Source organism: Polypterus senegalus, chromosome 13, assembly GCF_016835505.1.
Source record: "Polypterus senegalus isolate Bchr_013 chromosome 13, ASM1683550v1, whole genome shotgun sequence".
In the NCBI taxonomy this organism is placed as follows: Eukaryota; Metazoa; Chordata; class Cladistia; order Polypteriformes; family Polypteridae; genus Polypterus; species Polypterus senegalus.
This window is the reverse complement of record NC_053166.1, coordinates 161,173,208-161,196,367: the sequence shown is the minus strand read 5'-3', so window position 1 is coordinate 161,196,367 and position 23,160 is coordinate 161,173,208. Positions and strand designations below refer to the sequence as shown.

Here is a 23,160-nt window from a genome sequence, read left to right as displayed (position 1 = left end):
ACTGTATTATATAGCGCCTTCCTCATTTATCTGTCTATCTACTTATGTATCTCGAATATATAGTGCCTTTCTCAGTCTATCATGTAGTGCATTTTACATGTATCTGTTATATAGTGTCTTTCATGTCTCTCAATTATCAGTTTAACTACAATACATTACATTTTATATCTATCCATCTCTAATATAATGCCTTCCATGTGTTAGTGTCTTAAAAAATGTAGAAATATTTTATCCTGGCACTGAAAGGTGGGTAATGTGTTGCATGTTGGTCAAACGAACATGTACGTCTGTCACTACAGTAGATTAAGGCAGTCCCACTACTACTACTACTACTTACCAACCCACAGCAAAATCAAGCTGATCCAATGAAGTTGTTCCCAGTGATGTAAAGCAGGTGGAAAGCTGGTCAAGCAAAGCCTCAGTGATGTGTCTGTTCCAATCGGATGGCTCTGGCACTGCATTCCAGAGTTCAGAGTTCCTTCAAGCATTCTCTTCCAAGTCTTTGTGAAATTTTCACTCAGGTTAAACATCTGTACACCTTTGCCTGGGCGATGGCCCTGATTTATTTCTTTTATTCAATCTTTAAGTATTCAAGTCTAACCCAGCCACAGGGAATGCACAAACCAGTGTGTTTCTTTGTGGGGGTCCCAAGCCCGGATAAATAGGGAGGGTTATGTCAGGAAGGGCATCCAGTGTAAAATTTTGCCAAATCAATATGCGGAGAACAATACAAATTTCCATACCAGATCAGTCGAGCCCCAGGTTAACAACGACCGCCACCAGTACTGTTAGCCAACAGGGTGCTGGCAGAAATTGGGCTATTGTTGGCCGGAGAGGGGGGAGACGTGTCCAGGGGCAGGAGGATAGGAGGAAAGTAAAGAGAGTGGAAGTGAGGGTAGGAACTTTGAATGTTGGCAGTATGACTGGTAAGGGGAGAGAGTTAGCCGATATGATGGAGAGACGGAAGGTTGATATATTGTGTGTGAAGAAACTAAATGGAAGGCGAGTAAGGCCAGGTGGATCAGAGGGGGATTCAAATTGTTCTCTCATGGTGTGGATGGGAGGAGAAATGGAGAAGGAGTTATTCTGAAGGAACAGCACGTCAAGAGTGTTCTGGAGGTGAAAAGAGTGTCAGGCAGAGTGATGATGATGAAGCTGGAAATTAGAGGTGTGATGATGAATGTTGTTAGTGCATATGTCCCGCAAGTTGGGTGTGCAATGGAGGAGAAAGAAGATGGAAACATACTCACAAGCGAGGAGCATGTGTTGAACAGATGGAAGGAGTACTTTGAGAGGCTGATGAATGAAGAGAACGAGAGAGAGAGAAGAGGTTGGATGATGTGGAGATAGTGAATCAGGAAGTGCAACGGATTAGCAAGGAGGAAGTAAGGACAGTGATGAAGAGGATGAAGAATGGAAAGGCTGTTGGTCCAGAGGACGTACCTGTGGCAGCATAGAGGTGTTTAGGAGAGATGGCAGTGGAGTTTTAAACAGGATTGTTTAATGGAATCTTGGAAAGTGAGAGAATGATGAGGAGTGGAGAAGAAGTGGACTGGTGGGCCGATATTTAAGAATAAGGGGGATGTGCAGGACTGCAGTAACTACAGGGGGATAAAACTGATGAGCCACAGCATTAAGTTATAGTGAGCAGCAGGATGGTGTCATGCCAAGAAAGAGCACCACAGATGTGATATTTGCTCTGAGGGTGTTGATGGAAAAGTTAAGAGAAGGTCAGAAGGAGCTGCATTGTGTCTTTGTGGGCCTGGAAAAAGAATATGACAGGGTGACTGAGAGGAGTTGTGGTATTGTATGAGGAAGTCGGGAGTGGCAGAGAAGTACATGAGAGTGGTACAGGATATATACGAGGGAAGTGTGACTGTGGTGAGGTCTGCAGTAGGAGTGACGGAGGTGGGATTACATCAGGGATCGGCTCTGAGCCCTTTCTTATTTGCAATGGTGATGGACAGGTTGACAGACGAGATTAGACAGGAGTCCCCGTGGACTGTGATGTTTGCTGATGACATTGTGATCTGTAATGAGAGTAGGGAGCAGGTTGAGGAGAGGTGGAGATATGAGAGGAAAGGAATGAAGGTCAGTAGGTCCACCATGACAGAATACATGTGTGAATAAGAGGGAGGTCAGTGGAATAGTGAGGATGCAGGGAGTAGAGCTGGCGAAGGTGGAGCAGTTGAAACACTTGGGATCAACAGTACAGTGTAACAGGGATTGTGGAAGAGAAGTGAAGAAGAGGGTGGAGTGGGTGGAGAAGAGTGTCAGGAGTGATTTGTGACAGACGGGTATCAGCAAGAGTGACAGGGAAGGTCTACAGGACGGTAGTGAGACCAGCTGTGTTATATGGGCTGGAGACGGTGGCACAGGAGACAGAGCTGGAGGTGGCAAAGTTAAAGATGCTAAGATTTGCACTGAGTGTGACAAGGATGGACAGGATTAGAAATGAGGACATTAGAGGGTCAGCTCAGGTTGGACGGTTGGGAGACAAAGTCCGAGAGGTGAGATTGTGTTGGTTTGGACATGTGCAGAGGAGATATGCTGGGTATATTGGGAGAAGGATGCTAAGGATAGAGCTGATAGGTAAGAGGAGAAGAGGAAGGTCTAAGAGAAGGTTTATGGATGTGGTGAGAGAGGACATGCAGGTGATGGGTGTAACAGAACAAGATGACGAGGACAGAAAGATATGGAAGAAGATGATACGCTGTGGTGACCCCTAACGGGAGCAGCCAAAAGAAGATTCAATCTTCAAGTCTGCCTGAGCTTTTTTCTGCAAATAGGCCAGTGATGGGTTCTCTACCACAGTGGCCTCCTACATGACTTGCAGGTACCTCTCAGTAAAATCTGGAGGGCACTCTACTTACTCTGCATGGATGGCCTATGTTTTTCAGTGCATCTTCTGGTCCTGTGATGTTTACCACATATTGGCCAACATTTGGTGATAGCTTTGTGCAGTTACCTCTCATATCGAGGCTTACAATGATGTCCAAGTAGAGGATGGTTGTCTAAAACTGACAGATGAATTCAGGCCTGCACCCCCTCACTACCCACATGTGTTTCCTGATCTTCTAACAAGCTGCAAGATTACCACTGGGGTTATCTCCTCTTTGGTATTTGCATGTTCTCCTTGTACTCACTTGAGTTTCCTGTCACCATCCAAAAACATGCATTTAGGCTGGCATGAGCCTTCCTGTCGTTGCTTACTTGCTGCCTTGTGTCCAGTGCTGTCTGGGTGAGCTCCAGCATGCCACAAGCTGAACACGTGGATGGATGGTTAGACTTGTAGTAGTCCTATTGAAGGAATGACATGAGTAAGTATTATCACTTAGGCTGTAATTCTGAATTTGGTAGAATTATTGGTGCCAACACTAATTAATATTTAAAATATTATTTTACTATTGTTATAAGTTCCAGTGATTAAGTCTTTTTTAATTTATAGAGGGGATACTTTTTTTTTAAAAATGGTAAACCTTTCTGAAAACATGTTTGCACTTTGTCCTTATGAGTTATTGAGTGTATATTGATAAGCAAAATGACAAATTCATCATTTAAAATTAAATCTACAACACAATAACATGTGCACAAAGTGACTGGACCTAAAGACTTTTAAAATCCACTGCAGGTTGAGCGTTAAATTGCTATGTTTTATTGTATCCTTGTCAAGTCGGGGCAGAATGTGCGCGGGCGTCCCGTCCACTGCAGATTCCTACTTTGCGTCCGATGCTGTCGGAATGGGATCCAGCTCTCCTTAATCGTACGCTAGACTACGTTAGCGTGTTGATTGGTTTTGTATTGTTCAAGTCCCACTGTAGACGGTTATCTCCCGCATTGTTTTCTTGGTGTTCATTTCGATTGTTATTTGTCCCAGATGTCTGGCCATTGATCAGTCACGCGAGGGTCATTATTAAAAGTTAACCCTTATTGTCTGTCTCAGTCTCCCCCACTCTCGCTCCCTCCTTGACCGATCCCTGAAACTGCCGCCTTTGCGGTCGAGCCGCCTCATCCCAAGGACCGCGTTCTTTTAATCTTAACCTGACCAGAGCGAGGCGTTGCAAAAGCCACAATAACAACCCAAGGGACCATTGCATGACAGTCGCGACGCAGAACCAATGGACTAGGAGTTCGTGGGTTACGTCAGCCATTAGGCTGCTCCGGAGGGCGGTGCCTGTTGAGGAACGCGGACTCTGCTTGTAAAGGCTGCCACTGCTACGCTGTTTCAGTCGTGTTGGCGCGGGCATCTATGGGGAGCTGCTGATTGTTTATGACATATACGGAATTGTGGATTTATCGAAGACCAAAAAAAAAAAAAATCCTCAGTTAAGGGAAGAGAAGAGAAGCCAACGGGAAAACGATTATTGCAGGGAGAATGCTGAATGGCTGAAGTTTACTCAACTTTGACGTCGAGGGCCATTTGTAAAGGCCTCGGGGTGGCGGTGTGAAGGGAAGCCGACTGTAGAGTAAGGAGAGAGCGGATGACAACGTCAGCTGCACCCCGGAAAATCATCTGGAGTCCAGGCACCTCAATCGTATACTATAGTCATGTTTTTCTTCATGGACTGATCATTTTTCAGTTATTTTAAGGTGAGAAATCTGACTGTAATCGAAGACGCGCATATTAAACTGGCTTCAATGAAATATTCGTCACTCACAGCATTTGATATTGTCTTACAGCTCTGTAGGAGTTAAAATCCATACTCTCTTTAGCCTGTCTATTTTACGAGCGTCTTAATAGAACAAAAATCTCAGTTGAATTTAGAAAGATAAAGGGGTCCTCGCTAGGAGCAACCTCAGCCCCACTAGGAGGGCGTGATTCCTTTTTGCCGGACACAATGAATTGTTTTTCTTCTTCATTAATATTTTCAGATTTTCTTTAAAGACTTGACTCTGCTTCACAGTCCTGTGTGTTTTTTTTTAATGGTCTTCATTCTCAGTTTCAGGGTTGTATGTAGCCTCACGACCAGGATCCCCGCAACCAGAGGATTTCTTTTGTTGACATTTTTTTGAAGACAATGAAGCATCCTCGGAAATAACTAAAAGAGAGAGCAGCTCGCACAAAAGATGCATTTTCCTTTGGCTACGCGGATGAGAAAACAGCCCTTTGGCCGTGGCCTTCAGTATTTAATGAGCAGGTTTTGTGCCAGACAGTTGTGTTTTTTTTAAATAGCAATTCTTTCCAGGTCTGACTATTTTGAACAGATGCTTGGCTTCGAGGAGTGGGAGCACATTTGTTCTTTATTGAGACCATTTTCTTAATGGGTAAATGACACTGAAAACAAAACCCTGGCATAAGCAGCAGCATATTTTATTAATGTTATATTCATGGCAGGTTTGCTGGGGTTACGTTGCTTCTTTGCTCTTTTGTAATATGGAAATATGGATTTGGTGGAAAGACAGCTGCCAGGTTTGACACAAACGCATTCCTCTTTGTTCCTGATCCTCCGCATGCTGCCTTGACAGATCCACACATGATCAGAAGCGCTGGACACCTACGTTTTGTGTGCTTGTCTTTCTGGTACATCCTGTTCATGTCAACCTATTGAAGGCCACCAGTTGCTGCTGACTTGCATCAATCCAATTTGTGCATAAAAGACAGTGCTGCTTAGGAGGAGTGGGACAACCCTCTAAGTTGATTTGGGGGTACTTCACACCAAAAAAGAGAGAGAGAGAGAGACTTTCTTTGGCCATTGCCAGGTGTGCCCTGTTGGAACAGACTGTACAGATGCGAGTCAAGATGGGCACCCAGGGCAGTCCTGTTAAAAGCTATGACTATCTCCTCAAGTTCCTACTGGTGGGAGACAGTGATGTTGGGAAGGGAGAAATTTTGGACAGTTTGCAGGATGGATCTGCTGAGTCTCCTTATGCCTACAGCAGTGGTGAGTTGTTCTCTTTTCTTTGCTTTCATGATAAGCACAAATTAATTACTGCTTAACTTTGATTTGTCATTTGACTGTTTTGACACGGTAGTTGACTAGACTCTGATTTATAGTTTGTTGGATTTTATTGTTATTTGTGTGACACTTGAAGCCATTGAAAAATCTGAATGACTAGGGATATGTGAGAGTATTTGTGCAGCGTTGCAAGTGCTTAATTTTTTTCTTTTAATCTATTCCAGTCTTTATTAAACGGCAAATTGTTATTCTTGTGTGGCTGTAGGGAATCAAAAGGCAGAAAAATTGTCGCCAATCGCAATGTTTTGTTCTGTTTTTTAACGCATTAGGGCATTCTCTTTTACTGCACCATAAGTTATTTTAAATGTGCCGCAGCTTGCAACTGCAGCGTTACACTTTGCACAATAAATTGTGACCTGAAGTGTGTTTATATCACAGTTCCAGCTGCTCGCAGTACAGCTTTGTGTGGAAGAAAGGGGCCGACCCCGAGTATTGGGAAGATTTCCAGTTTCCTCCATTAATGATCTTTAACTTGCTGTGTTGATCAGAGTTGTAGGAAAAAAAATGTAATTGGATTAGACCTTGGAGTTAAACGCAGACATTGCACCTTTCTGCCTTATTGTCTATCCTGTGAAATTAAAATTTCAGGAAAACTCAACGGATCGGGTTGCTTTTCACCCAGTTTTTCTTGTAGGGCCGGTTTGTTAGCTTCAATTACCTGTGTTTTACAACACTCCATCCAAAACGAAGAGAGCTGCAGTGGGTGGCTCAATAAGCTGCTTTTCTCCTGTTTTAATTGCAGGATGTGAATAATTGTGCATTTGTCTCTGTGACTATGCCATCTCCCCTCTGTTTGTCATTTTAGATTATTTTTATTTATTTTTTGTCGGTATAATACTTCTTGCCACTTGGTGATGCCTTGTTTGTGTGAATATTTTTAAAAGAGCAATTAGTTATGTATGTCATGCTAGTGGAAGCCTTTTGTTTTCCTGATGACCGTACAGAATTCCAGAAGTATCTGTACACATTTGTTATAAAGAGTAAAAGTATGGGGAAGACAACACAAAGCAATGGTGGCTGGGCATTGGTCACACTGGTGTGTTTTTTCTGATTTCTTCCTTTGTTAGCAGGGTCTTCAGCAGTATAAATAACTTTTGTTTGAGAGTGATCTGGGTGAGGCCCTTTTCTTGTTCTTTCCTCTTCATTCTCCTGCTCTGCTCCACCTTATCCATCCGGCATCAGCCAGCCGCTTGGTGTTGCCAAACTAGTCAGGTGGGAAGTGTGTCCCTCCATAAATAAACAGTATGAGTGGAAGCTTCAAGATGGTAAATAACGATTCTTGGAATGAAGTACAAAAATAAAACTATTGATAAAACCCTTGGAGAATTTAATACGGCACTGAAGAGATCCCTAGGTGGTTTTTTTTACTTGTTGTCATTTATTTATAACAGTAGTTTTACATTAATTTTTATGGTTAAATCTGCTGGATTAAGCGATTGATGATTTATATGATTTGATAAATTTTAAGTCGAGTAGGCACTACAAGGCCTGTAGAGTCGGTGGGCTGGACTCCCTGATGGTGGCAGTTGACTATGAGACCCCGTAGCTCATCATGCACAGCAAATAAGCCAATGACTAGAGGTGTCCCAGGACAGTCATGGAGAGAAAGGGCTGCTGCCTTACTAGTGATGGCTTTTAATTTTAATGCTGTTTGGTTTTTACTTTCTTGTATATGAAGTATAGGGAAGCTATTGGTATCGTCCAAAGATTGAATTTAAAATGTTTGATGAATCGTGAAGTTTTAGACCTTCCTGAGTCCAAAAATACTATTTTTGGAAATTGTGTGTGTGTGTAAACATGAGAACCTGAGTACACTTTCACTTGGGTCAACCAAATTTTTCATACAAGTATTAGGTACAAAATGTAGATTTCTGTCAACATTTGAGCTATTTCTGTTAACCGTAAGTGGTACTTTTTTATTCATGCAGCTCCGATTTATTTATCTTTACTTTCATAATAATTGTTCAATATATTAGTGATTTGATTTGTTGTCGATGGTTCTTTAATGTACATAGTATAAAAAACCTTGTCTTGCAGTTTACTCCTCAAATATCCATCCCCATATCTGAGTATATGAGAAAGTCAAGGGGAGAGCACTTTAAATTATTTTTATTTATTTATTTATTTTTTTCCTTCTGCCACTCGCTGTCTGTAGCAATGCTGTTACTGTATATGGATTTCACATTAGCACCTTAACCTGTATCTGTGTGCTGTTAACCTGAGATGCATTCCTTTTGTAAACACAATGATCTTAATTGACACTAAGATTTTTATGTTGTATCTGAAAGTGTCTCTGCCCACACTAAAGTGACTGAGAATGTGTATGATCTAGCCATTCACCCACACTGGGCATACCCAGTAGGCTGATTATTCCTTGAAGAGATGGTGATGCCACCAACCACAGGATTTATTGTGTAACTGTAGCGACTGCTAAAATTTATTTTCATTCTGCGCAGGTATATAGCATAAATATATATATATATATATATATATATATCCCATCCATCCATCCATTTTCTAACCCGCTGAATCCGAATACAGGGTCACGGGGGGTCTGCTGGAGCCAATCCCAGCCAACACGGGGCACAAGGCAGGAACCAATCCTGAGCAGGGTGCCAACCCACCGCAGGACACACATAAACACACCCACACACCAAGCACACACTAGGGCTAATTTAGAATCACCAATCCACCTAACCTGCATGTCTTTGGATTGTGGGAGGAAACCCACGCAGACACGGGAGAACATGCAAACTCCACGCAGGGAGGACCCGGAAGCGAACCCAGGTCTCCTACGCCCTATATATATATATATATATATATATATATATATATATAATATACAATTAAGAAGCAACACAACACGCGCCGTGCCATGTTGGTTTTCTTCCTTGAAGTGTGACCAATCTGGGAATGAGCTGTAATGAGCAGGATCCAATCGGGGAATAGCCATGTAAGAAGCATGAATCAAGCTGTGCACAGTAAGAGTTTTCAAAACTCTCATTTTCACCCATCCACACTGTGGAGCTGGCACTTTCAATGGTCTGTTGTTTCGGGGGTTTAAATGCTGGAGTAGTGTTTATGAAAGGCGAACATGGAAACTAATGTCTGTTTTTAAACGAAAAAGTGGTAGGGTTGACTTGGTTTAAGTAGGCTTAAGGTAGGTGTGCTTCTCAAATGTATGAGGACAAGTCATTAAAACATTTGTAGTGAATAGTGGCGAAATCTGCCACTGCATAGCCACATGGCTTCTTCCTAAAACAACCTCTCTCGATTCCTCTAGTCCGTGCACTTAAAACCATCAGGGAGAGAGCAAAAAAATGAAAAAAAAAAAAAAGACACTGAGAGAAAATATATACTGTTATCAATTCAGGAGCTCAGTAGCACAAGATAACCGAACCCTAGTGATACAATTTCTACATTACAGTGTGCACAGCAACCGAGTAGACACACACGTAGACCACTGTAGCCACTTGGCCTTGTCTGCTGCAGTGTCTTTCTGTCAATTGTATCACCATATGGCCTAACAGCAGCAAGTTGAGTTCAGATAAGCATTATGGTCTGTGTATATGCGATGTGTTAAAACGCTGCGGCCATATCGTGGCATCTCAGGTTGCTTTTCCAATTAGACTGTAACATTAACTTCATTTAGTTATTTGTTTAGGTGAGCAGTCAGAAGGTGGGGTGTTGTGCAGCCTCGCCATGTTTCTACTGATGTATTTAGACAGATTTGTTGATTTGGCTGTTTTGAGCACTGAAATCTGTATTTCCTGTGGCTCTTTGTTATCACCTCTCTTCATGGCTGTCTTTTTGATGAGGTGTGATGTATCATTTACTTCAAGTGCATATTTTGTAGTTCATATTTTAGTGAACTTTGATTTCTTTCATCCTTACGTTGACTTCTACACTGTCATCATAATTGTGAACATCACGGAGCACACAGCGATCTGCGACCGCATATTGGTCACTTTTACTACTAGTCTGTCTGTCTCTCAATGCCAATGTACTGTATAATCTTATTTTACAGAAAGATTTTTCACTTGCCTCATGTCATATTTATTTTTTACATATGCGGTGTGCTCATTGCACATGTAACACACATTTATATCTTTAATAGGTGTCTCCCTGGGAGTCTTTTCGGCTGTTGAAAGTTTATTGCAAACAGAAGCTTGTCAGATCAGGTTAATAGGAGCCCCCTCGCGGTGCAGTTTAAAATCACTGCCCCTGCCTTGAGCGCCACCTTGAGGAGGCTTTGGATTGCTTTAGAAATGTGACACTTAGTGAGCCTTCTAACTGTTCCCGCCCAGCAAAATTCACTGATGGTTGTCTCCAGATGTATATGTTGTATGACTGGCCCTGCGAGACTCTTAGGCTCTGCTCGAGTTGCCACTGCTACGTGACATTTCAGCAGTGGATTGCGATTACTGTCACGTGTGCAGAGTGCAGAGAAATTCTTACTTGTATGTGCTAATCAACATGCCCCCTGTCACCACTCACCGGTGCTGTGATCAGTTTGTGTTTCAGGCTTGGCTTATAACCTTTAGTTTTGTTTTTTTATTAAACAATCTCAAAACCGTTTACTGCACTAGCTACCAATACCAGATATAATGTAACAGATTTTGTAAAAAAAGATTAGTAAAATAACAGAAACAAAAGTAAATATGCTCATGAACCCCTCAAACCAAACACATCATTGAATGAATTGTATATGTCCATCTGTTGTGTGTTCAATGAAAGTAACACATCCAAAAAAGACAAAGACATTGGAACAGTTGGGGTGAAAACCGGCCATTCTGCCCAGCTAGATCATGCATACTGTTCTCCTAAATTGAGGTTTGCAGGTACCTGAAAATCCCACTCCCCACCACATTGCTTGGTCACTTGATACCATCTGTTTGTAACATGTATGTGAATTCTGTCCTTGCAAGTTTCCAGCTGTGTCCTTTTGGTCTTATTAAAGAATTTATTTTAAAGCAACAGCTGGAATCCACTGCACTCTTCCCTTTCATAATTTCAACATGTCAGCCATGTCATTTTTCGTTCTATACTTGCTTAAAGTGAACTGTCTCCACTTCTCCAGTCTCTCCTCATAGCTCGTATCTCTCAGTCCTGAATCAGCCTGGTCACTCTTCTTTTGACTTTTTCTTTTTTTTGTAATATGGAGACCAAAACTCCACGCAGCACACCAGGTAAAGCCCCAGTAGTGTGTTTGATAACCTGATCATAACCTCCAATGATTTGTATTTGGCACATTGTGATGTATAACTTAACATCCTATTAGCTTGTGATCATCTCTGTCTATTGTCTTGATGTACATCGAGGGTCATTAGAACTCCTGATCTTTCTTATAAGACATAATTGTGTGTTTGATTCCAACATTTTTACTTCCTATGTGTACTACTTTACATTTATTCACTTAAATTTCACCTGCCACAAAATCTGTCCAGGCTTGTGTTCTGTAACCATTTATCTGATTCTCCTTTATCTGCTCTTCTTCCTACTTGCATGTGATTTGCAGACTTGACCAGCCTATTTAGGACCCCAGCACTAAACCCTGGGGGACCATTCATCTTATCACCCATTTCTGAATAAGGTTCCCTCTGCATACCCCTTTGGTTGATGTGTTTGTGCCAATTTATTTGTTCATCACCGTTACTGTTTTTACAAGATGGCAAATCAATACAGTTTTTAAAAAAAAGTTTCCAGGTAGCACTTAATGCAGTCATTTGACCGCTTAGGATTGCCTACTACAAGAACAGGGGGGTCGCCCTCACTAAACAGGCTGTGATTGCAAAGTCCCTCACACCTTGGCAATATGGCACTAAGACTTGAGTCATATCAGCGTTTTCAGTTTTTGGGTAGAAAACAATGGTAAAAAAAAACATGAAATCCTCTTCCCATAATTCAAAATTGCTGGCTCATTTCAAGTGCTGGTGTTGGTGAAATGCCGCACTTTCATCTTTGATTTATCTCTCTATCTTACAGTATTTCACACTTGCTTTCCTGAATCTTGTCACTCTTTTCTCAAAAGTCTAAACGCAAAAGTTAATCTTCGCACAACATTCACAAAACCTCTGACTGGTCTGGTAAAGTAAAACGGTGGCCTCAAAACCACTTTATCTTTGCTCATCATCAAGCACTGCTTTCAGATCACACACATGGCCAGTGAGTGTGTAAACACTGCATCACAAAAATGAAAATGCTGCCAGTCGGAAGAGTTCAAGGCATTAGAGAAAATGTTTATTGAGAATGTGGTCTTTGCCATTTTGATTTATGGAATACAAACTGCATCTAAAGACTAGAGCAAAGAAAAATGCATTATTTAGCAATAATGTCCATTTACAACTCAAAAAGAAATTTTACTGCATAAGGAATACACCGTGTTGGCAGTTGTCGGAGACTTTTGAAAGTGTCCTCCAGAGATGTGCAATGTTGCAGTGTGCATAGCTGGAAACAAAGAGTTTTGATTTGTTTATATCATGTGAGCCTTCCTGCTTAGCCCCTCCTCTTTAAGATGTGTCATTGTCACCTTCAGCCTGCAAATGAAGAAGGTTAAGCAGGTGGTGAACACTGAAGGATGCACAGCTTTGGCACACTTGGCCTTCACATTAAACTGCATGGGTGGGAATTAACAAGACGTCTATAGCTAAAAGGTGAAACAGAATACATCCTGAAAAGGAATAGAGAATTGGGGCACTTAAAAAAGTAAATAAATTAAAATAAATAAAATTGAGAGCTCAGCAAAGGCTGAACATGGTGAGTTTTAACCTTATGTAAACCAATGATAAGAACGTACAAATAAGATGTATCCATTTAAGTTCATCAAACTCATTTAGTTAGGTAATGTACATGACGGCCAGTTTCAGCAGGACTGTGGTACAAAGAAAACAAAATTTGCCTTTAAAGCCCACCTTGTGAATTTCCCCTTGGGATTAATAAAGTATCTATCTATCTATCTATCATATAGCGCCTTTCACTCTATCTATTTATCTCTACCTACCAACTAAGCTGCAGTTCTCCTTTTACCCTGGCATAGTGTTGCCTTTGAACTGCTCCACTATTTTGTTTTGCTACCTTTTCAAAATGCAGTATTAGAAAAGCACAATTTCTTTCCTGTAAAGAATTGTGTTCCCTCATTTTTGCTCATGTCCAGACTCTCCCATTTGCACTATTCAGCTTTGATATCTCATTTTTCTTGTGACTCTTCTACGAGCCCATAGAAAACCTCAAACCTGATTTTGTAGCATGCATAGAATTTCCACAGATTCCAGGCATCAAGTCTTCGTCATGATGAAACATGGCCCCACTTCTACTAAAACTCGACTCCTAAGCCAGGCGGAACAAGGCTGCATGCACACTGCAGTGCGTTCATTTAATGTAGGGCTAAAGGTGTGACCAGTCAGTGACTTTTAAGCAAAGTATTGCAATGTCTCACATCGACTGCCCTGCTTATCAACAAATTGGGGACAGCTAGTGTTATCAGCCGTTTCCATCTCTGTTTCTGCAAACTAAATTGACAAGCATCTGACAAAGCTCAGCTGGTGTGATTTGGTTTTCTGCTAGGCATGCAGAGGCATCTCTGCTGGCAGAGAATCCACACACCTCCTCTGCGCCATCCACGGCTTTCTTAAAGACTCGGCTTACCTTTCAGATTTCAGTCTCGTCACTCCTGCATTCTGACTAGCCATTACTATAGTGTGAAGACCCACTGCAAGGGTGTGTGTCCCAGAAATCCCATTGCATGTTGTCGTCACTGACACAATATAAAAGCCAAGCTGTGCGTGCAGTTCTCTGTTGATAATATCAAGCAATCTAAGAGTGTGGGTTGTAAAGTGTTTAGCATGTGATGTCTGGCTTTGAACTATTAGGGCTCGGAGATTAAACTGCAGTAAGGCTTTGGTGCACTTTGGAGGTTTCGACTGATTGCCTTGTGTTTTTCAATTTCATCTCCTGGTCGTTTTCTGTCTTTGGTGCTATTTAGACCCAGGGCTGTGGAGTTGGTAGATAAATGCTCCGACTCCTCAGTTTCTAAATCTTCCGACTCCGACTCCTCTGTATGTATATACTATGCTAATGTATTTTCTACATCCATTGAAGGAAAGGAAGGCAACATACATGTCATTTCACCACAGAACTACTGGCTAGGAAGCCAACACTCTACTATAATGTCAGATTAAAGACAAACACAATTGATTGGCGGCCGCAGATTGCGGTGTCCACATGGACGGGCAGATCCAGCTTGCCAAAATCTCGACCACCGTCCCCATCCAAAGTAATGTGATGCCTCTGTCTGCTGCAGTGGCCGTCTCCTCTGTTTAGTGCATTGTGTCACTCACCAGCCAGCTGATCAGCAGGACGAGCCTCTGCTGGAGACCGGTAGGGAGATCTGTGTCCTCGGCTCCTTCGGCCCCCTTCACTAGCGCATAGCGAAGGGGAGCTGAGAACACACCAGATGATTTTTCAGGCGTTTGACGCGTGATGACTCGTTGAACGGCCGAAAAATCGGCAGTGCATCTGTAAATGTATGGGGGCTTTAGGCCAGGTTCACAGTTCCCTGTAACAGTGGAACACGACACAATGGAAAGCGGTGCCGCACCTTACCTGTGCATTACATCCCATATAGTGACGCATACAGTCAATGAAAAGCATGCTTCATGGTTACTTGACATGTTCGTTTTGTGGTAACATTATGCACTGCACGCATTGGGCTTTATTCTTACAGCAGAGACGTAGTTCATGATGACTGTTTGTGAATTGGGACATTTCAACTTACTTTTTTAATTCCCATTTAAATTTAGTAGGAGTCTGAGTCGGTTAACTTTTTGCCGACTCCGACTCCAGGTACCCAAAATTGTCTTCGACTCCACAGCCCTGTTTAGACCTCCCAGTTTTTCACCATTGACTGAACAGTCTGAAGGCAGCGATTCACATCAGCATGAGGCGACTTTAGACCAGTTAATTGTTTCTGGACACATTTTAAAATTTTTTTTCCTTCTTGTAGCAAAAGGGTGGAATTTGCAGTCATCAGAACAAGTGTGATGGTTCATCCCTGTATGTTAATCCTAATCGGTGGTAAATTTTGGCTAAACGATCAGGTGTTTACAAGTCCTCTGATAGCCCCTTGAGTAAACTGAAGGGCTACAGTTTATTTTATCTTATTTTTTTGGTTAAATTGCTGTAGTCCAGTTCTGTTTCTCTTTGTTTGCCTTTGGCCAAAATGACCCACTTAACCAGTTCATGTGCCACATCCCTCTTTCTTTTAACAACATGTTGGTGGTGGTTCTGGTCTCCCTATGGGTTTTAACATTAAAAGTGACATCACTTTAGGTTTTAAAGAACTTGCTTCCTTGGAGATTCAAATAAAAGGTCATTTTAAAATGAACATGAAGCCTCATCATTGGGGAAGTAACATTGTCACTTCAGATCACGGCGTCATGCCTGTCTTTTGTCAGCATGGGCTCCCTGGGGCATCTCGTTGAATTCTGGGAAAGGAAAGAACCACTGAAGCTGTAGATTTCTTTTCTTCTTCCCAATCGGTTTGCTGCTTGATGCTGACATACAAAGCATTTCATGTTTGCTCCCAAGATGATTGGTTTGGTTAAACTTTTGATCAGATGTGTCAAGCAAAGAAGGCATTTTAAAGCTGGCAGTGACAGATCCAGGGAGCACATGTAAGTTTGATGTGCCTCTGATGTATGTGTGTTGTTGTTTTTTTTTTTAATCTTTCCAATGTTGTTCTTAAAATGTTGCATGTGTTCTGCTAAAGGATGGTAAACAGTGTGAAATAATGAAAGGAACTAGAAAAAGAGAGATTGTTAATAAAGGCAGAATCATAACCTCATAAACACAAAACGTGAATCAAAAAATCAAAGCTGAACAAGTGGAGCAAAAGATTTGTAACCAGTAAAGTGTTTTTAAAGAAGAAATTGCTAAGCAGAAGTTTTGAGATATCTGTAATCGCTGCTAAGGAAGGGTTGTCCCTGCTGAACTTTTAACTTGTCACGTCATTGATATTGGATGTCACAACCTCTGAGAATGCTCCCCTGGCTGAATCCTAAAATGGCAGCATCCATAGCTATAACAAATGGTGATGACAACAGTGCAAAATAATTTTCGTAACTATTAACTCTTCTTGAAGTACAAAATTTGACACCATCTGTGAATTCCCTAGAGTTGAAAAACTCTGTAATAGTGAAAAATGCACGTAAAACATAACAAACCATTTCATAACTAAATGTTTATTCTCCGAGCATGAATTCCACTCATACTGTAATGTAAGTAGTGAAGCTAACGCTCTGCACGACATTGGCTTCTCCACATCTCCCTATCTAGTGGCCATTGTTGTTTGTAGCTGCTTGTTACTCTGTAGTTAATGGTAAGCACGGTCACACACAACTTAAAAATCTGTTGGCCGATGTTCTCCTCCATACCCTCAGGTGACCCTGTCTTCAGGGTTTGTGATCTTATATTCGCTTACATCAAGAGATACTGAAGCTGATGCTCTGCCAAGAAATGAAATTATGGTGGGCAACAAGGCCAAGGAAAAGGGACCAGAAGATAAACATTAGTGAAAATCAAAACCAATTGGCCATTTTATCTGTTCATGAAATCCAAATGCTAATCAGAAATTACTGTCAATTGAATTGCTAAAGAAAGTCACTAACGCATCAAAATTTTGAAATTTATCCACAATTTTGAACGCCATTTGTCATGCAGCTCCAACATAAAAAGAGGTGTGCAAGTGATGCTTCAAGTGATCAACTTCTGCAAACCACCTTCAACAGCCCATCATATCATTGCAACACAGCCACAAAACACAATCCCCACAAGAAACAAAATGACAGTGCAGTAAATCTAAAAAAGTAAAAAGAAACAGAATTCTAGAAGTTGTTTACACGCTAACTAATGATATGTTTGCATTCTCCATTTTCAAAGAACCCCAAAAAGTCACATGTAATATGACAAAAAAAAATGCCACAGTTCGGGGAAAAATCGTACGTTTGCAGTTGAATTGTGTAGCCCAGTGACACCCATCTGCTGAATAATCTGGTAATGGCCCTTCAAGAGAAGTCCACTAAAAGCTGAGTAAAAAGGTAGACACCATTATGGGAGACCCTCTGGACCTGCTGGAGATTGTGGTGAAGGTGAGAATGAAGACAAAGCTGATGGCCATCATGAGCGATGCTGCACATTCTCTTTGTGACACACTAACTTAGGTGAGTTTTGTCAACAGAAGTGTGTCAAGAAGCTCCACTGGGGCTCCTCCCTGCCAATGGCAGTACTCCTTTATAGTGCCTCACTGGGGCTGCTCACTTGACTTGTGACTTGGCTAAAGATTTTTCTTCTTTTTTTGATATTCATGTGTGCACGTGAGGGAGATTGTTGTTGTTTGTTATATTTCTTTAACTTCTGTAAACAATTAAATTTCACCCTTAGAACAAATGGATGGATGGATGGCTATTAATTTATGTATCTGTTATACAGTACTGTTCTGATTTCTGTGTGTCTGATGATAAATGTCAGCTTATGCTTCTTTGACTTGTAGGCCAAGCTGGTTGAGGTTTCTTACCAGCCGCTGAGCACATCAGCCTCACTGTCCAGTTGGGTCCTATACACGGTGGTCCAGATCTAATTATGTAGATCCAGATCGTCTGGATGACTTTGATTTATGTGGGGACGATTCCAGTTCGGCACGAAGAAAATTTCTTTATGTCGTCAGTTCTCACACGTCTTGATGGTCCGGGATTTTTCGGGTGATTTTCAATGTAATAAACTTGGCCCTGGGGAGTTGACAAACCGGCTCCACAGGTAGAATGTGGTCAGGTGTTCTCCTGCTAGAAGAACACAAAAAACAATTATCAGATGTGGCTGGATGATGGCCCTGTAGGGAGTACCAGTTTATGTTCTCTGCAGAAATGAGAACAAGCTCTGTAGCTGATCACACCCTACTTCATGATGCCCAGAGTGGGCCCTGCATGTCACAGGTGTAGACGTGATGGACGTAACCACGCCTCAGGTGTCTATTGGACACATGTACAAACATCCATCACTTATTCCCAGGCAGAATCTACATTCATCACTAAAATGGAGAGGTGGCCATTTCACCCTCCATTCAGTTTGTTCAAGGCACCGCTGGTGGTTTAAGTGGCAGTAATGTGGAATGAGTGACCATTGTGCCAGGGGAGCGCGTGACTGCAGCCCTGCCTCAAGAAAACAATTGCATGTGATCCAAGTTTATACTTCTGGTGGTGTAACACTGGCTTTGATGTGTGCTAATGTGGCAGCTTTGTCTGCTGCAGCCTCGCTTCTGATGTGCTGCTCTTGACATGCTTGCATACGTCTGCACTGTCTAAAAACCACATCTCTGAATGTTGGTGCCACCTTCTCCCCATTGTTTCCAACACCATTGCACTGCTTCATGCTCTGCACAGGCTCACCATACAACCCTGCTCTAATTCCATTACTTGCACAAGTGGAGCAGAGTGATGACTACCAGGCATGAAGAACACATGAGAGTACTGGACAGCACATGGGAAAGCAAATGACTGTGAGTGCCACTTACTGATGATGGCAGAGATGTGCCACCCACCATACTCTGTATTCCCATGGGTTACTCCACTGACCTTATGACTTTGGTGATAACAACATCTGCCCCCTGTCTTCCATGTTGTATTACAGTTTTCCAAGCTGGATTTCTTTTGGATGTGCTTTTTCCATTTTGCACTGTGCGTTTACTGCCGTTTGTTTGATTCAAAGGTTCTCTTCTTTGTTTTACTTTGCACATACAAATAACTGAAAATCCCTTAAACAGCTGTGCTTTGTTTAAGAAATAAGTAAAGAAGGTGTGGTTTGGTTCATGCGACTTGGTGTGCGTTGTCTTTATTATATACTGAAAGTGAACATGAACAGTGAACTTTGAAGTTGGACGTCTTCTTTTCAGGTTGGGTGGCATGCGCTGCAGGACTGGTGTGTGTTTAAAGCTATGCATGGAATTCAAATGTTTAGGCACTTAAATATTTGAAAGATGTCGGCTGCCGAGATAACTTCTAAACCTCATGGAATTTTCTACAGCAGTTCCTTGGTCTCTATAATTATTTAAAATGCCACGTTTAAGGTATTGGAGGCCACAGAATCCTGTGGTCAAACTTGTGTTTACTGATATTCAGCATGAAACCTTTGATAAATTATTTATTTAATTTTTTTTTTTTTTTGACCCCTACAATTTGGGACTTTTTGTCAGCAGTTGCTGGATGAGGTCAACCAGAAGTTTGCAGCGCGTGACGCCACCGGGTCAAGGATATAAAGGTCGTCATCATCATGCACTTTGTGGGTGACCATGTCTGTGGATTCAACCAGAAATTGTAAACGTTCTTCTGGGTGCTATTAGAGCTCTGGTCTCAACTTCATTTCTGATCTTTGAGTCTGTTTTGTGTCGGGAGTTTTTGGCTTTGGGGTTTGGTTATAATGTTCTTGAACTACAGTACAAATTTTGGGTAAGGAGAGGAGAAGTTGGTTGCTGTGTATTGCGATTCAAGAATAAGACAAAATTTAATAACCGATGATTATAGCCTTTGATTTTATAATTGTGATTTTTAATTTTGATTAACTGTATAATAAAATCTGCACCTTGTCCTGTCAACTGCACTACGTACAGAAGAACTCGCACTTAAAAATTGGTAATATGAAACTGTTAAATGCTGGGTTAGTTTTTGTTTGTTTTTTGCAATAAAGAATGTAGCACACTTAATATAGAATCTGTCTCACTGTTTTTAATGCAGCAGATATGGTAAAATTACTTCTCATATAAGTATCCTTGAATTTTATTTTATAATCTGCGCAAACATCTTCCCTTTTTTTTTTTTTCTTTTCCTTTTCCTCCCAAAACAAATGTTGTTATTTCTGACAAAGCAGCCATCATCACCACTCCTCATTCAAAAATGTAAAATGTGGGAAAATGTTACACATGGAAATGTTAACTTAGGGTCCTGCTGTTACGTGAGTATGTAAAATCTGAACATCATGACTGATGATCATTTTAAGCTTTGGCGGAGCGTATTTTTATTTGGAGCCTTGTCTTTCACAGTGTTATTTTATTTTGATACCCTGCTGGATTCGGGCCTGTGTTAGCGTAAACTGTTAGTGGTTATCCATGTCACCGCCCCAATGTTACTGTACTTTCACACTGCTTGCTTAGCTTTCGTGCACTTCTCCTACCAGACGATGTGGTTGAATTTGAAATGGCTGTATAAATGTTGCCGTGAAGTGGTTTAACTGTGTGCACAGTACACTTTTACGATTCTCTTCACTTAAATGTCTAAAAAATGTCAGCCGATTTAGACTCAACCTTCACAGTATTTCTGGGGGTGGCTATGAACAGAAAAACAGCATCTGCACGCTTTTTAAAAGATGTTTTTTAAAAATGTATTTAGCATATTGTTGGTCCTATGATGTGAGAGTCTCTGAATCTCCAGTGCACTCGCTCTTAGTCGTGTCGGTGCTCGATTGCAACACTCATTTACAGTCTAGAGCAGTTTGATCTCAGGGACAACTTTATTGGAATTCAGTAATCGTTACATTCCATGTTTAGTATATCGAGGCAGGTGCAATTGCAATAGCGATTTAATATACTGTATGATTAATTGTGCAGTCTTAGCTTTGTATGCCCTTGGTAGGGTCTTGAAGGTAATTGGGAATTGGGCTGGCAGCCATTGTGCATTGCCGGGTTTAGTGGCAGGACTTCCGCAGATCCTTTTGTGGTCTGTTGGTCGTTTTCTCTGAGCGACCTTGACTTCTTCCACTTTACTCTCCAGTGTTGGCTCCTGTGGAAACATGAGGCAGTAACTTGTGTGGGCTTATAACGATCAGCTCAAGATGTTGCATAAGGGACGGATGTGTTGGCAAAGGCAGCTGATAAGCTTGTTGTGGCTTGTGAGCCAATGTTTGTCCTCCTGAAAATGTGAATCTTTATTTATCTTTCTTGGCTTATTTTACGTTTCCATAATATAGCTACTGCATGAAGGGTGTATATCCCAGTGCAAAGTCAAATCAGCTGTTGTTTTTGGTTTATAATATATATATATATATATATATATATATATATATATATATATATATATATATATATATATATATATATATATATATATATATATATATAATTTTCTTTTTAATAACAATTCTTTCATTGAACACTCATTTACTGGGTGCCACTTCATGCATTCTCTTTTTATAGGCACTTTATTGGAGGTTTTCACATTTTCTTGTTACATCACATTGAATCTCCATGGGTTTAATTTGGCTTTTTTGACTCTGATGATGGAAAAAGACTCTTTAATGTCAAAGTGAAAACGGAGCTCTGCAAAGTGAACGAAGTAAATTACAAATAGAAAATGCCATATAATTGACCCTTCACCCTTCTCTACGTTGTTTACTGTATGGTAGACATGACGGCCTTGAGTTTTTGTACTTGTGTCTCTGTCAGGTGTCCTGGAGCTCGTGAGTGAATATCCTTTGTCAAAGTCCAGCCACAAATTACCAGTTTAATTAAGATCTGGTGTCTTATTTATGAAACTTTGCATGGAGTTGACCATGAAAGTTTGCTTACACCAAAAAATAGGAAACACTGTACACAGAAACATCACATTCATAAACTCTTTTCTACACGCAGCTCTATGCAGTTTCTCCTTTATACCTCAGAATTGTCTTGTAAATGTGAGAAGTTGAATGCGCCATTAGCCCCGCCCAGTTGACACCCTGAAACAGCCATATATGGACTATGCTAATCCAGCTCATACATATGCCACAGACCCTTCGCTGGCTGGTAGGGCAGCTTCCGACCTGAACATTCAGACTCCACCGCCTGTATTTGAGGGGTCCTGTAGTGGCAAGGTGCTACCATCTAAGTGGGTAACCACTAAAATGTGGATCATGTAATGACATAATTGCTGTTACAATGAATAGTACAGGCCATACAGACCACTGGGAACTCAACCACAAGCCCTCCATCACGTGCAGCACCATCAACAAGTCGTCTGCCAATGCTACTTTGCCTCGAAATACTTGAATTACAGATTGACCCAGACCAACAAGTGACAACTTTTGTCAGACTTCTTTTTGACTTGGAATGTCACTGATTATTGTTAACAAAAGCAGCTTCATTCTGTTTAGGTGCCCATAGTGCGATATGAGTACATGTCGGTTGCCCCAAATAAATTCAGAAAACTGAACACTACTGCAGGCTGCTTTTTTACGCCATAGAAAAGCTGAGTGTAGTGCCTCGTCAGTTAGTTGATGGCCAACTGTTGATTAAACCTGGATATGATCAGGTGTAGCGCATTTTTGGCAGTCTGTCTTTCTAATGCCAGGCCCAGTTCAGCACACAGTTCTAAGAGAATAACTCTCGAAGTTCTAAACTGGCTCATATATACCAGTCATCATCATGAAGAAATAAGGAAATAAATCCTGCCAGTCCCTAAAAGCTCATTCCCTTCATATGCGACCATTTGCTGTGCCTTTAAGTAGCACCAAACAAGCCATGTTGCCTCATACCATTGAGGCTATACATGGGCTGTAGAGCATGACGGGAGTGTGTGGAGTGAGTCACGCCTGTGGTGGTTCTTCATGCAGTTACTGACAAAAAGCGGCTGCATTGGCTTCTAATCGTGAGAAGTGACCACAGGTAGTCGATATAAAGTGGCCTCAGTCCTAAGTGTCATTCAGGAGGAGGATTGACCCTGTTATAGCTTTCTGGCAAGGCTTGTGACTAAGTTTACTCAGCATGCGTCTTCCTGAAATTCACCCAATCTTGCACAACCTTTCTTAACCTCCTTGACTTGGGCTTGGAAGTGAATGTAAGTCCGGTTAAGGCAGAGGCAGACGCTTGGTGACGTGTAACAATCTGAATAAATCTTGGGACATTCCAGTATTCTCTTAGTGGATAAAATAATATGCTGCAAGAAATTATGAATGTTTCTATGTGTTTTGCCCCTCTAAGGTTATTCATCAATATTCATGAGTGGGGGTGGAGCCTGCCAAAGAGAAGGCTATCAAAGTAGTTTTAGAACAAACTGAAGGTGAACCGTTACTCGAGTCGAGCGATAGCAATGATGATATGAATTGGTCATCAGCAGTTGTTAAGGAGAATGGAACTAATGTATGATACAGAGCCGTATGACCGAACCGCCATCATATCCCTATTTGAATT

General features: G+C 41.4%; 1 protein-coding gene across 2 annotated transcripts in view; it reads left to right on the top strand.

Annotated features, from left to right (window-relative positions):
- Window positions 1-4,177: 4,177 nt before the first annotated feature.
- Window positions 4,178-23,160, top strand: part of rab40c (RAB40c, member RAS oncogene family) — a 42,172-nt gene continuing 23,189 nt past the window's right edge. Inside the window, exons 1-2 of one of the 2 annotated variants that reach the window (XM_039773955.1) lie at window positions 4,178-4,590; window positions 4,941-5,882. In XM_039773955.1, coding sequence (XP_039629889.1) covers window positions 5,729-5,882 — 154 coding nt within the window. In that variant the 5' untranslated portion in view covers window positions 4,178-4,590; window positions 4,941-5,728. Of the gene's footprint in view, window positions 5,883-23,160 lie in introns of both variants that reach the window. The other variant, XM_039773956.1, reaches the window with a different exon arrangement.